Raw genomic sequence first — 14,350 nt, 5'->3', positions numbered from 1 at the left:
TAAGTTCAGACATATAGCTGTCATGATCTGATGATCTGAGTTGTTCGATCACACCACCAATAAAGTGTCCTTTATATACATAAGCCGCAATAGTCATGGGTAATTATGTGGTTAATGCATAAGCAATTGTGTCTACTATAAATAGCAGTCATGCCCAAAAGCATATCTAATGGTTTTAAGTTAAACTGTGATAGTTACAACAGCCACAACGTGCACCATACATGGCCAAAAATCAATAGCCACATCATTGTAGTTAATGGCCACAATGAAGGTTGTGGCTGAGAATACTTTCAAGCATGGTTGGTTAAGGCTGTAGCTAATGACCTATCTTCTTGTTCCGCTACCTTCTCCAAAGTCGTTCATGCCTTAAGCTTAGATATGCAAGTTACTGCCTGATATGGCACAAGAATAAGGATATAGTAACATGGTAGGTCACAACAAGACCATCTCCACCAACAAAACTCTCTCTATCATTGATGAGAGTAGCATTTCCAATATTTACGTAATGCCTTTTATACTGTAGCCTATTTTGTTTCTATTTACATTAATTGATTTGATATCTAGATAAGTGTTGAAACTATTCTAATGGTGTCTAATGGTGGATCTTTCCGTGAATCATTGAGCCGCCTTATATCTTAAACAGATGTAAAGATCCAGCATAGTAAGATTTGTTTTTGTTTTCTATTTCATCTATTTTAGCATCATCATCAATCGATCCACTTAATCTCACATATTCATCCTCATTTGAAGCAAAAAAAGTCAATCTAAACTGAAAACTTGGGAAGTACTTCCAGGAAAGGATGCAAATGGGTTAGATCCAGTAAGTGGTTTTTTTCCCAACTCCTTCTATGCCTTCAGATCTGACTCTTTACTTATTGATAGGTTCCAGATCTTAGTTATTTGCTTCCTAAACTACAATTGCAATTGAACTAAATTCTGGCTTTGTATTTCTCACAAGCCTAAAAGACAGTTTACTTTCTTCACTGGTAATTAAGAAAAGAAATTTGGATTCAAAATTTTATGAGAATATGCTTTTTGAACCTGTCTGAGGGGAGCCCAAGTCCAGACCTGACCCTCCTAGGTAGGAGTAAAAGCAAAACTGCTTTTAGTACTCCTTAACCAGGCTCAAGTTGTACCGCTTTAAATCCTTTGGAGATGCTTAATTAAGTCAAGATGATGATGAATCACTTGCAGATTATGTATGCTGGAGAATCCTTGCTAATTATGTGGCTCATAATAACACGATCTCCCTAACTTATCAGGTATTGACTTTTGCTATTCATAAGATCTTGAGAATCTTTGTGAATTCAAATGGCGGGTTAGTTGATAATTAATCCAACTTGGACCCAACTCCTTTTAAGCTATCGACCATTAATTACTTTCTTCATTGAGCTTCTTTATTGTGAGCACTAAAAGTTGACTCATGCCAACCGCCAAGAGACTTCTGTGGTGCATATGCAACTTGTGCAATGAATGGACTTAGACCAGCTAATCCTCAACTTTCGTCCATCGATGAAGAAAACGACGCGATGATGAAATAGCAAGCCCCCACTTAGTCAAGGCAAATATATCTATAAGGTTTGAATATCTAATAGAATGGTTGCTCATTTAAACATATTTCAAAGGTTGCATACGTTTCTCCCAACTGCACCATTACTCCCCTTGGGGAAATTTCAAGTAAAAATTATATACAAACACCACAAACAAAAGAAAAGAAAAATGTCGATAAATTCTACTAAATGTTAATCGATGTTATGTAGTTGTGCAAAGATCATATCTCTCTTTCCCACACACACACACACACACACACATACACAATGTAAATGGAATAATTTGAATTTAAATATATTTATATATTCGTCTGGCACTCGATAAATTTTATAAATGTCAAATTTTATACTAGTGGGAACTAAATTCATTTTGACAAAATTGTGTGAATCTAAGTTCGAAGCCAAATCTAACTACGTGATATCAATTTGGTTGACTTTTGCAAAAGCTAGGTCTCACCCGACTCTGAACCCATACCATCCGGAAGATGGTTACGTGTTCAGCTCTGAACACATCATATACTGTCAGCTGCTAGAAATTACAAAAACGAAAACCCCAATCCATGAACAAAATAATTTCCCCATTTTGTCCTTCTGAGGTGCATTGCCAGGGCACGGTCCCCTTCCCAATCCCACCTTAAAGCAGCATATTCTGGTTGACATTCTAAGTTCGGCCCACCTCGCCACACGTTTTAATAATCCGATGGGCTTAAAGGGCGCCTTTATCTCTCAAATTTAGTGAGGATCACGGTTCGGACCCAAATAAAAGTGCGTGGTTCACACAACTTGGTTTACACGCCTATGGCACGACTCCACAGATCAACCGCCATCCGAATACAACTTAGAATATGCATGAACACCACCTTAAATCTAATGCCAAAAGATTTTAAGAAGAATTTAGTGGACATTTGTCCCCACATTTCTCCTTTAAGTGAAGCAGAAATCCAATAATTTTTCTTATTTCGAGGATTTGAAATTTGATGGGGACATCGAATCGTGCAAGTCCCACCCAAGGCATGAGTCCCCAGTGAGGAGATCGAATAATAATAGTGTTCCTATTCTCACCTGTCGGTTATATATGCCCAAAAGCATCGCGGGAATGAAAGCCCGCTCCCTGGTGACGCAAGGCGCAGAGGGCCAGCGGCCTGTCCCTCTTATGGCCTTAAGACACAAGGTGATCTACTGTTTAAGGATTTAATTGAATACGTAAGTTTCTTCCTGAACTAGGCTTTTTGGAAAGAGAGATGGAAGGGGCTAAGATCGAATCATATTAGCATAAAAAAAACCTCAACCCAAATCAATACTTCTCAATATTATCAAGATAAGATCTTTTAGAATTGAATTGATGACGTGATTAATACTGGCCACACAGCCCGACCTTGGGGAAAGAGAGAGACTCGTTTTCAACCAGAAAGGTTAGGTGATTGCGGCATGTGATGGGTGTTTGGCATGCTCCAACTTGGGAAATTAAATATGTGTTATGACAAAAAAGCCCTGAAACATATCATGCATCCTTGTATGTGGACAGCAACGGATTTGATCAGAGTCTCCACCCTTCTACTTTTCTTGGGAACTGATCAATATTGGGTTTGATGCAGAAGCCTACTTAGTAGGAAGATACCAACACTTTTACTTTTCCTCTGTTCGTTTCCCGCCACTAGCAAGATTCTCTTACCCCTTTCCCGAATGGAGTAACAACAAAACTCTGTACGGCAAGCCACAGACGACAGGGAGTAAAAAGTTAAAAAAAAAAAAAAAAAAAAGATCAGTATGCATGCAAAGAAGAAGGTAAAAATTTCTTGAACTTGGCATCCTTTATACACCTATTGGGAATGGTGACGCAACCATTTAAATTAAAGAAAGTGAAAAAAGAAAAAGCAATAACAATCATTCTTTCTCTTTCCTGCGCAGTGAAACGCCCTTCTTAGATCGACCAATCATCACTTTGCTGGAAAATCTCACCATCTTCCTTTTCATGATCATTCACGGATCTTAGTGTTGGCCAGCAGAGTGGGAAAACGTTTCCTGCTGAAAATGAACTGCCCTGGAGCAAGAATAGCCTTTGGATCAAACATGGCTTTCTTATTCTTGAACGTGGCCCAGTATTTTCCGAAGTGCGACATCCACTGCTCCTCCGCCGTATAATGAGGAATGTAGAGTTTGAAGTCGTAGTTTTCTGAGATGCACCAATGGAGGATCTCCTGGTTCTGAGCTAACATGGAGTCTACCGACGGCCCCCCTGGACGGATGAACCGCAACAGAGCCACCAAATAAAAGATTTCATCTTCCGGCAAGGCTGCCGACATTCGCACATCCCATCTATTCCCAATCAATAAAAAGGGAGATAAATCATAACTCAGAAAGTATTTGCACAGGAAGAAATGGTAGTGAAGTTTTTATTTTTTCAAACATACCTTGGAAGCGGAAATTTTTAAGAAGAAAAAATTTCACCTTGTTTGTATGTTTCCTTGCTATTAACTTGAAAAGCTGAGTAAAAGATTCTAACCCTCATCGAACAAAAGTTTCACCATTTTCGGAGATAAAAATGAACAATCAAACCATAAAATGTTCGCGTCAGATTGTTTATTCCGAAAGCCTCATCTTGAAACCACAAAAATTGCACACGATAAAAGATCACCTCCGAGAGATGAACCGTAAGAACCAACCAAAGCTTTTCAACCATAGAAAGCATCCCATGCGTTTTTTGTTTTACATGTATCTCAATGGCAGCACAAACCAAGCATCCATTATGTCAAACCGACACTAAATCCAAACAACCATTTATTAATAAGAAAGTTGAATGATGACTTTAACACTTTAGAGTGGCCTAACCATATGATTTGTATCGTTCAATCCAATTTTATATGCGATTAAGAAAAAATAATAAGAAAAAAATGTAAGCATTTTTGTTATTAATATTAGTTTGTATTTTATTTTTCTTTCAACCGCTTTAGATGAATGGTCTTAGTTAAATGGTTAGTTAACTCTAAATAGATCACCCACTTTATATATATATATATATATATATATATATGAAATGGCAAGTCTCGTTGGAGACTTGCCATTATATGTAAAAAGTAAAAATTTAAAAACATTTCGATGTAAAAAGTAAAAATTCATTAAGTTTGTATGTGTAAGTAAAGTAAATTTTGATGGTTGATACAGCAATTGTCTACACCAGCAATATATATATATATATATATATATATATATATATAAAGCTTGGCTTTGCAAACTTTTCTTTTCTCACTTTTCATTTTTTTTATTTTTACCCTACTTTTCCACTTTTCCCTTTCACAACCATCATCTCAACCAAGTGACGTTGAAACATGTTTAGAAATCAATCCTCAAGGCTGCCGATTGGATGGATTGGCCGATTCTTCTCGGTAGTCAATCAGCCAAAAAATGTTAAAAATCGTTTTTAAAAATAATGTAAATTATACAAAAATAACTAAAACGAAAAACTTAATACATTAAAAAATGGTTGAAATAAAACTCAATCAATTAAAAAACGATCGAACTTTATGGTCTAAAAAGTGCATTTTTCCTTAAAAAACTAATGAAAGAGCACATGTTTGGTTTCTCCCTCAAAAACCACGCAGTGCAAGCATGCCGGAGGATTCGCACATAATAGAACACAAAAAAAGATACCAATAGAATTGCCCATAAACAGAATATAAAAGTAAAACAATGGGAAAGTTAGATAAAATAAATGTCTCAAGGCCAAGGTGGGAAAGGATCGAAGCTGACGAGAACAGCAAGAATGAATGTGGGGGATCCACCACCCGGCCCACCATCAATTAAATGCTTCTGCCACTCCTGAAGTCGCCCGAGACAGCAAGCAACTTGGTATTGTAAAACAATAAAAAGTTACCAACTGTGAAAAGTAAAGCCCTATGGTAAACTTTTTAATTTCGAGCAATAGTTCCAAAGTCCCAGACCCGATGACCTATGACGTAAAAATCCACTGAACCCCGGTAACATAACCGAATGGACCAAACATGGGAGCACTAATCAATCTTTGACCATACTTTTACATAAATACCCGTGTTTGACTTGATGGTAAATGAAACTAAAAAGTGAGCTAAATGCCGTCTTTCCGAGACCAGGTTATGCACCTTGTCATTTAAATTCACTCGTCATACTTTGATGCTCAGTGCTTGTTACATAACAAACATTGCTCCAAAGCTCTAAGCAACCAACATTTGATCCAAAATATTGTTATTATGATCTGATCTTGCTCTGTTTCAAGAGATTAGAACAAACTAATATTCAACTTTTGAACAAGCATAAAGCGAGAGTGGACACAAAACCGTAGACGACACAACTGACTATATATTTATATATAAAAACGAAATATCCCCCACTAAAATAGTAATAATTATGCTTTACTTCCTTTTTCTTTTTCGCCCAAAAAGCCATGAGTGGGGATTAGTCATTACACGTAGGGTTATAAGGTTATTGGTTCCTCTGGCCATTGGGCTCCAAACTGCCGGAGGATTTCAGCTTTTATATATATATATATATCAGCCAGCTATTTTTATGATCGAACGATATTAATTTATCATGTATTGTTAAAAGTTGTCCTAAAAAAGTATATTTGCTACTGTCAGTTGCTTAACATATATATATATATATATATATATATATATATATATATATATATAGAGAGAGAGAGAGAGAGAGAGAGAGACAGAAAGAGAGAGAGAAAGAAAGGTACTTGTTCTTGTTTAATGGGTAAACCAGCAAGGGGCCGTCGATTCCTTGACGGAGGATGTCGCGGAACACCTTTCGGTCAAACTCCCGGATGTTGCGCTTCCCCACTAATATGTTCATCCATGGGTGAGGTGAGTCCCACGAACCGCTGGCTCTGGCTGCCTCCTCCTTCCGCTTCACCCTCTGCAGGAATTCCACGTACCCCACGTCCCACTCGAACCTCAGAGCTCGCCGGTACCTCAGCCCCTCCACCGTGGCCCCTACCCTCTGTAACCCCCACCCCAAACCAATATCAGGCCTGTTCAGCAATCTCAACATAAATAACAAAGATCGGTTCAAAAAGTAGGGAATAGAGGGCAAAAATTTGGCCGTTCAAAACAAAAGAACGTGCCAACCCTTGAGGCCTCCTCTGTCAATCAACCTCGGGATAATATACTACTGTAAAGTAACCCCTGCTCTTTTGAAAAAGAACCTCCGTTTCCCTATTTATCTTCTTTTATTTTTCTCTTTATTTTGCCAACTAGCTGGATAACGACATCGCTTCTCACCGAACTGACTAAGAAAGCGGAGAGAAAATAATTAAATAACAAGAAAGAAATTTAAACAAATAAATGTGATGGAACTTTTTCTCGTCTGCTGTTCTGCTGCCGGAAATCAAGTGTAAGCAAATTAAATAGTATATCCCCACTAGAAAAAGTTCAAAGAATAAATATATCGAGAAAACGACCATATGGATCCCGTTGAGAGAGGACGGGGATACGTTGGTCCTTCTGAGACAAAGCTGGGGACAAGCGAGCGAATGTAACCTAGAAAAGGCATCTGCTGAGGTGGCAAACCCAATTGGGGGGGGGGGGGACCACCTTCACTTCCCCAAAAAGGTGTAAAGCCGACCCTCGCTTCAGTTGCAGAGAGAGAGAGCGGGAGGGATCCCGTCCTCGAAATATTTTGGTAAAAAAGTCCACGGAAAATTTACGTGCCGTACCAATCAGACGAAATCCGTGCCAAGATCTACCGTGCAAAATCTCCCTGCACACAACACCACACTACATCCCTCTCTCTCTCTCTCTCTCTCTCTCAAAAAGAACGGAAAAGCAGTGGATGCATAGTTATGCATAAGAATAGATTCAAAGAAGACGGTGAGCAGGGGAAGAGTGTAAAAGGATGCGTGCTTTGAAGCAGAAGAGAAATGTTTACTCGTAAAAGCGAACGTCCATATTAAGCAAATCTTTGCGCTTTGAGATATAACGCAGCTCTTGAGGTAAAACCGAGGCGCGTCAATTGCTGGTTGAATGTCTAAATTAAGTAAGAAGACAACAGAAGTAAATGAGAAGTACAAGTACAATCGATAAAAAAAAAAGTGAAGGCGGCGAATTTCTAGCTAGATAAGCAACAATCTGGAAGAGAGTTTTTCATCCTGGACAAAAGTTGGGAGTTTCTTCCTCCTGAAAATCTTATTTTCAGTAACTATGAAGATGATGAAAAGAAGAGGGAAGGGGGTCCTGACCTTCTCCATGGATGCGGCGTCATCGCTTTCTCTGAAGTGAAAGGCGAGCTCAAGGCAATATAGAACGGGGCCGGCTTCTTCAGGCAGGCATTTCTGGTCGAAGGTCTGGTGGGGAGCCAGCGGGACGGTTGGGCAGCCATTGAGAGGGTCGTCGCTGTTGGTGAAAACGAAGCCCTCCAGGTAATCCAACGAATCACAGACTGAGGAATCGATCAGAGATTCTTGGTCGCTGGAAAACTCATCAAAATCAGCGTACACCAATCTCACCCATCGCACCTTTGTGAGAGGAAGACTATTAGTTCCCAAGAAGACCATTAGTTCTCAACAAATAAAAGCAGAGGCCGAGCTCAACAAACGAAAAAAGTAGAGAAAGGCATTTATTAATAGCAGGATTGAAAAGGGAGTAAGACAAAGTGTGAAGAACGGGTGGAGCCCAATCAAAGAAAGCAAATTACAACAACATGCGTTGGATGGAAAAGAGGGTAAGAGAATTATTGAGAAGGGGACCCCAACCCCACCCTGGCGACTGGCGAGAGAGAGAGAGAGTATACACGGACGTCCACTCTTTGTAGGATAGAACCAATAATATAATAGGTGTACCAAAGGTTAACGAAAAGGAAGAAAATTAGAAAAAGGTGAGAAGGACGAGGACTGATATTGGATGAAAATGGCCTGTTGGAAGCAGAGAAAGGTTCAAGTTCAGCCGCTGTCATCAATGCTCACAATGGGAGACTCATAATGCAGCAGACTTCAGGGACTTTGTCTGCCTAAGAACTACCGAAGGAAACCAGAAAAGGCCTTTTGGCAGAGGAGATAAATATTCAATAAAAAAGAAGACCCGAAGTCATTATCCTGGCAAAAATTATGAGCTCTATCATCGCTTGAGGGCATAGAAAGAAATAAAGTGTTATGTATCGATCACATAGAGAGGCAGACAGAGAGAACCCCGTTTTGGAAGGCAGTGAAAGAAGATGAAACTCTCAGAACGCCGTTTCTGAAGTCAATGAAAGGAAACCGCCTCATTCAAACTATTCAAATTGAGAGAGAGAGAGAGAGAGAGAGAGAGAGTTGCAGACAAAGCACCATTCTTGGAGCAGTCTGGACGAGGACACGAGCTCTGGTGATGATACCAAACTGGCCCATCCCTCCAAGCACCCCATAGAAAAGATCCTTGCTCTCCTCCATGGAGCACACCTTGATTTCCCCCTTCCCTGTCACCACCTCAACCTCTGCAACGTTGCATATCTGCGGCCCATACTTGAAGCTCTGCCCGCTAACCCCTCCCACGCTCAGCGTTCCCCCGACCGTCAGCCCCAAGTAATCCGTCCACGACCTCGGTGCCACCCCCCTCTCCAGGCAATTCATCAGCACCTCCTCCCACAACTCCCCTCCCCCGACTTCCACCGTTCCTCCACTTACTACTGGCCCCGCCGCCGGCCTTCTCAACGACGACATCTCTACCACCACGCCCCCCTCCGCCTGCGCCTGACCGTTAATCGAGTGTCCGTTCCCCCTCGCCGCCACCGTCAGGCTCCGGCAACTCTCCGCACACCTCACCACCCGGACAACGTCCTCAACTGTTGCCGGTGCCACGACCGCCAGCGGCCGGTTCCGCCTCATCCCCCCAAAGTCGCTCGATGCCTGGCCACAGCAGGCGACAGCTGAGAAATCGATCTTCCCCTCCAATTTCATCCGCCGAAGGTTCTCCAGAGCCTCGTCGTCTTCGCCGTCGTCTAGCTCCAACGTCAGACCGACGTCGCCCCCGCCGCCAACCTCGTTGGGCGGGGGCGGCGAGGGATCCGCCTCTGCTTCGTGGTTGTCCATCTGAGGGACTCGGTCGATGCACGCTAGCATCTTTGCCGGATAAAGTAAGCCCCCTTTTTGTACCTCTACGGCGCGACCTCCCCCGGCAAATTTTTCCGGTGGCGTCTACAGAAAGCGCGGGTCTCTTTAAACTTGCAGCTGTAGATTTTGTCTTCGCTGCCAACATGGCCAAGTGCAGCGGGGATTAAATAGGCTCCTTCTTACGTAGACGACCCCACATTACCGTTAAATTACTTAGGTACCACACACGCCTCCCCTTTTCTCCATGGCAACACTGACTTGCGTTTACGTTATTGTCAACGTCTCGGGTATGGATCGCACACCAAAAACGAATATAGATTTTCAGTCCATTTGGGCTTTGGTTTGACGCCTAATTCAAGATTCGAATACGAAATGGACATGAACAAAGCTTGATTCTGAGATATCTAAACATTTGGAAAAGGTCGTTGGCTTATCGAATTGAAATTGTTGGAATTGCCTTTGTTTGCTGGTTTGATGTCCACATTACGTAAATGGCTTGAATAGGGAGGAGCTGTAACACGACCACGTCCAACCAATCATACAGCTGGTCGAGTTCAGATGTTGTTTCAGTATTTTACTGAAAAGCAAACGTCAGATCCAAATACTCACCAAAAGCACCTTCTGGATCTGGATATTCGCCAGATTCAGGTGGTGACACCAACCAAATCAACATACTGATTAATAGTCGATTTTTCTTTCTTTTTGATTCATTGATACAGCTACTTGGAGTTGATTTTGGATCAGTTCAGTTAATTGGCATCCCGAATCCCTACCAACGTCAGACCGTTACTAAATTTCTTTCGCACCAAAATAAAAAGCAAGAAAGAAATAACGGTCCATTTTCAGTGTTGGGAATTATCCGAGACAGTAGAACTGAAATCCACAAGATTTTCTTGGATTAGGATCAGATCTTCACAGTAAGATACAGATCCACAATCTTTCAAATATTAGAGCCCATGTGCTCGTGTTTCTTACCCGTAGTTGTTCTTATTCGCCCTTTTTACTTTTTTTATTCTTTTGTTTTTGCTTCTTAGGATTTGGTACTGGCTAACCAAAACTGGATTCCGCCCAAACGTCAGTCATGATTCAGGCCAGTATTGGCCGGAAACCAAACGGACAGGGAAGCCGGTTGAGTTCCCTTTCAATTGAAAATTATCTGCAAGACCTTCATGTTCTTTCATTGTTTTCCTGGAGAGGAAGGAACAAGGAAAAGATGGAAAATATGAAAGCACAAAGGGACACGACACCTGGTTTGTTTTTTTCGTTTTTGTTTTCCAGGGATAGAACATGCCATCGACAGGCCGTGTACGTGGATCTTCGGATGGCTTCGTATAATTAGATTCCCTTTCGTATGATCAGATTTTTCTTTCTAAACTTTTTTTGGAAGAGTGAAAGCGTCGATTTTTAATCCAGCCTCTCTACGGAGCGTTTGGCTAAAAAAAAAAAAAAAGTCGTTTTTTAAGTTGGATTTTATTAAGATTTGGCTTTTCTCAGTTTTTGGAAGAAACAAACTATACTTATGCGTTATGACATTGGGTGACACCCAAAACCATAGGTTGGCATCAGACTGGCCGGTGGCCAGTACCCGTGGCCCAAGCCTGGTCTTGATTATAATAAAACATATATATGTAATATAAATATAACGTAATTACAATAAATATATTATAATTATAATAAATATATATGTTTACTAAAAGTAAAATTATAACAAATAAAACTGTGACGAAAATAGAACGAAAGAAGGTTGTCTCTTTGAGCAAGGCCTCAAAGGTCTGGATTTTCCTAATTCTGTTTTTATTCGCTAATCAATTTCAGATCACAAAAAAGGGTCATTTGATAGCTAGACAGAGTGTTCTATCAATATGCCCAAGATTGAAACAAGATTAAAATACTTGAACAAATGTTCCATGAACCTGTCTCAATCTTTCTGTATATTCTTAAAATACTTTTAAAATGATGTAGCTGCCAAATCACCCCTTAATAATGTTAGCTTCTTATAGTGCAAGGAATAGTTATCAACAGATCCAATCTAATATGAAAATCATAAAAATAAACAACACTTCATCATGGAATGGAGCCATTATGGATTTGAGTGGACCTTGCTTCAGTTATATGGGGCAGCCTTGGGAGGCTGGGTCATTGTCTCAGGGCCAATGGACAGCACTCTCAAACTTTAATTTAATTTAGAGTTACATTTGAGTGGACCGGGGCAGTCTTATGAGGCCTGAGTCAGTGTCCCATGGCCAATAAATAATTTTTGCAGTAGTTCACCAAAAAAAAAACAAAAAAAAAAAAATTGGCCCCACGGTTACTATTAACAGATAAAAGCATCTACACAACAATAGTTGAACCAACGTTATAAACATCAATATGGCGCCATATGGGTAATGCGTAACATGACTCTGAGCCAAATTGCCAATGCTTTTTCCCGGTCCCTTATTATAATTATACATTAAATTTAGATTAACAAGCTTAGAAACTGACATTCGAAAAAGCATTCGATTTACTTATCAGCTTGAGGTCCATGTTCACCGATGCAGTTACAGGCCATGATTTGAAGGGACAGACCAGAGCCTTTTCAACTTGTTATGTCACTTGCAGGGTGATACACCATAATAGACAACATTACCAAAGAACTACAGAAGCAAAACGGGGGTTCCTGTCCGGTGCTTGTCCATGTACTATTCAAAGTCGGCAGCGCTGCCTTTTGTCGTCGTCTACTAGCCGCAGGGCCTTTTGGGGGTCCGTGTTCACATACCAGGGGCCGCCCATCGCCGCAAAAACTTGTTTCTCTCTGCGTCCGAGATGACCAAACTGGCCATGCTTGGAGGGAGGGAGAGCCGCGCTGCTTCGTTCTTTTCACAATCGAAGGAAACAATCGACCGGTTTGGGCATTTCTCAGAAAGGTCTGAACCATCCTGATAATTTAGCGACGCCCCCAGCTTTGGGGTCTGCCAAGTGGTAAAAAAGGGCCATAATACTGTTGCATGTACGTGGCGGTGGGCCTCACTTGGCCAATAGGAAGCTCGGAGCGGGACAGCTGCAGGTTGGCCGTGAATAGGCTAACTAAAACGTGGCCTACTTAAGAGCTAATTCCACAGAGGAGCCTGTACTTTTACCGTTATTCGTAAATCTGCCCTTCCACTCGTAAAAGAAACGTGGTCTCGAGCTTTGTGAGAAGTTGCATTAATAAAATCGTGATTATCAACAAGTAGCACAGGTTACCTTACATGTCTCTTGTCACAATCAAGGGAGGAGAAAACCGTTCTTTCCAATGTTACTTCTTACCCATTGTATGTCTATCTTATTTTTTGAAGTTTTCTCCCTTGAATTTTTTTTAGCTGTTCTATAAAGGCATGACGTATTACTAAAAAATCAAGAAAGTAAGACTCCAAATGCGGCCACTACTGCCCGAGGATATAGGCCAAATGCCGAATCAGTTAATTCCTGCATATTGTCCATACTTTTATCGCCTCTCTTCTATCAAGCTTTCTAAAACTATCATGGTATCAGAGTTAAAACTATCATGGTATCAGAGTAAGTATCCTGCAATTAAGTATGCTGGTATTTCGATCAAAACTATCAACAATCAGGGTAATGCGCATACATCGTTGCTCTCTATGGCTAATTGCAATACCCAATGGCAAACCATGTGGCCAATGAGTCTACCTGTTAACCACTCAACCTATGTCTGGTTACTACTGCTAAAGCGATCGTTATTGTTCAAAGGAAAGCGAGTGTTGATTTCTTTAACAAATGGATGCCAGTGATGCCCAATTCATATCCGATCTGATCTCTAATTTTTATAACTTTAGCAAAGATTACTAAAGAATTAAATTATATTATTCTTTCTTTTGCAACTAATGTAATTCTTCAGGATCAAAAAGCTCAAGAGATGATCAGTGAAGGCTCCCTAGTAAACGGGTTGCATCATGTCTACTTGTAGGAATGTGCCATGAATACCTCTACAAGTGATAGAGGAGACTTGTGGCACCAATGTTTGGTCCATCTTTCTTTTAGAATTGTAAGTCACTTGTTTCCTAAAATATTTGTTTTAAGGACGATGCTTAGAAAAAATATCTTGATCTATATTTCATTTGTCTGCAACTTCTAGCAAGGGTTTATCTGATATCATCCATACTGATGTTTGGGAGGTGCGTAGGTAGGCTCTATAAATGGATTTTGAATACTATGTTATGTTTATTGATGATTTCTTTAGAAATACATGGATTTATTTCATTCAAAATTAAATGTCATTTACATTTGGATTCATTAAATTAAAAGAGATAAATTAAGTAACAATCAAGGAAATGCATCGTTGTTGGATACAACTCAAAAGACTAAAAGGGCATTGTCCATTATGACCCTTCAACTACAAAGATTTTCATCTCTTGTGATGTTTAATTTGTTCATAGTTTTTTTTATATAAGTATCCATGACAATAGCTAGGGGGAGCAAAATTCTCCAAACGTGCATGAATAAGACAACTTATTTATCATCATCATTGATGAATAGGTTGCAAATCGACATGAAATTCTATAGAAAATAAGATACCATCATAAATTCAAAAGCCTGTTGATATGCTTCTCTAAAGATTCGAAAGAACCAGATGACCAAGGCACCTACCAGACTATGAGACTTCCTAGCTGGTCCATACCCCATCAGCAACTATGTTTGCTATCTTAGAATTTCCAATGGACCCACAATGTTTGTCAACAACCTAGACAAGATCCATGAG

At 40.3% G+C, this 14,350-nt stretch overlaps 1 protein-coding gene across 1 annotated transcript; it reads right to left on the bottom strand.

Moving 5' to 3' along the window:
• Positions 1–3,318: 3,318 nt before the first annotated feature.
• Positions 3,319–9,739, bottom strand: LOC116262722 (cytokinin dehydrogenase 7). The gene is made up of 4 exons (XM_031642209.1): positions 8,851–9,739; positions 7,768–8,043; positions 6,268–6,530; positions 3,319–3,866 (listed from the first exon to the last, which is right to left on the bottom strand). Exons 1-4 carry the CDS (start codon positions 9,619–9,621, stop codon positions 3,527–3,529), a joined length of 1,650 nt encoding a protein of 549 aa, XP_031498069.1. The 5' UTR covers positions 9,622–9,739; the 3' UTR covers positions 3,319–3,526.
• Positions 9,740–14,350: the final 4,611 nt, after the last annotated feature.

This window comes from Nymphaea colorata, chromosome 10 (genome assembly GCF_008831285.2).
Source record: "Nymphaea colorata isolate Beijing-Zhang1983 chromosome 10, ASM883128v2, whole genome shotgun sequence".
Lineage (NCBI taxonomy): Eukaryota > Viridiplantae > Streptophyta > Magnoliopsida > Nymphaeales > Nymphaeaceae > Nymphaea > Nymphaea colorata.
This window is presented reverse-complemented; position numbering and strand designations above follow the sequence as displayed.

Bases quoted from the DNA above. Each gene is read 5' to 3' on its own strand.
- LOC116262722 (XM_031642209.1), bottom strand. From the start codon at position 9,621: ATGCTAGCGTGCATCGACCGAGTCCCTCAGATGGACAACCACGAAGCA. The intron at 8,044-8,850 runs GTGCTTTGTCTG...CCTCTCACAAAG, and splicing joins TCCAGACTGCTCCAAGAATG to GTGCGATGGGTGAGATTGGT. The intron at 6,531-7,767 runs GTCAGGACCCCC...TGGGGGTTACAG, and splicing joins ACGCCGCATCCATGGAGAAG to AGGGTAGGGGCCACGGTGGA.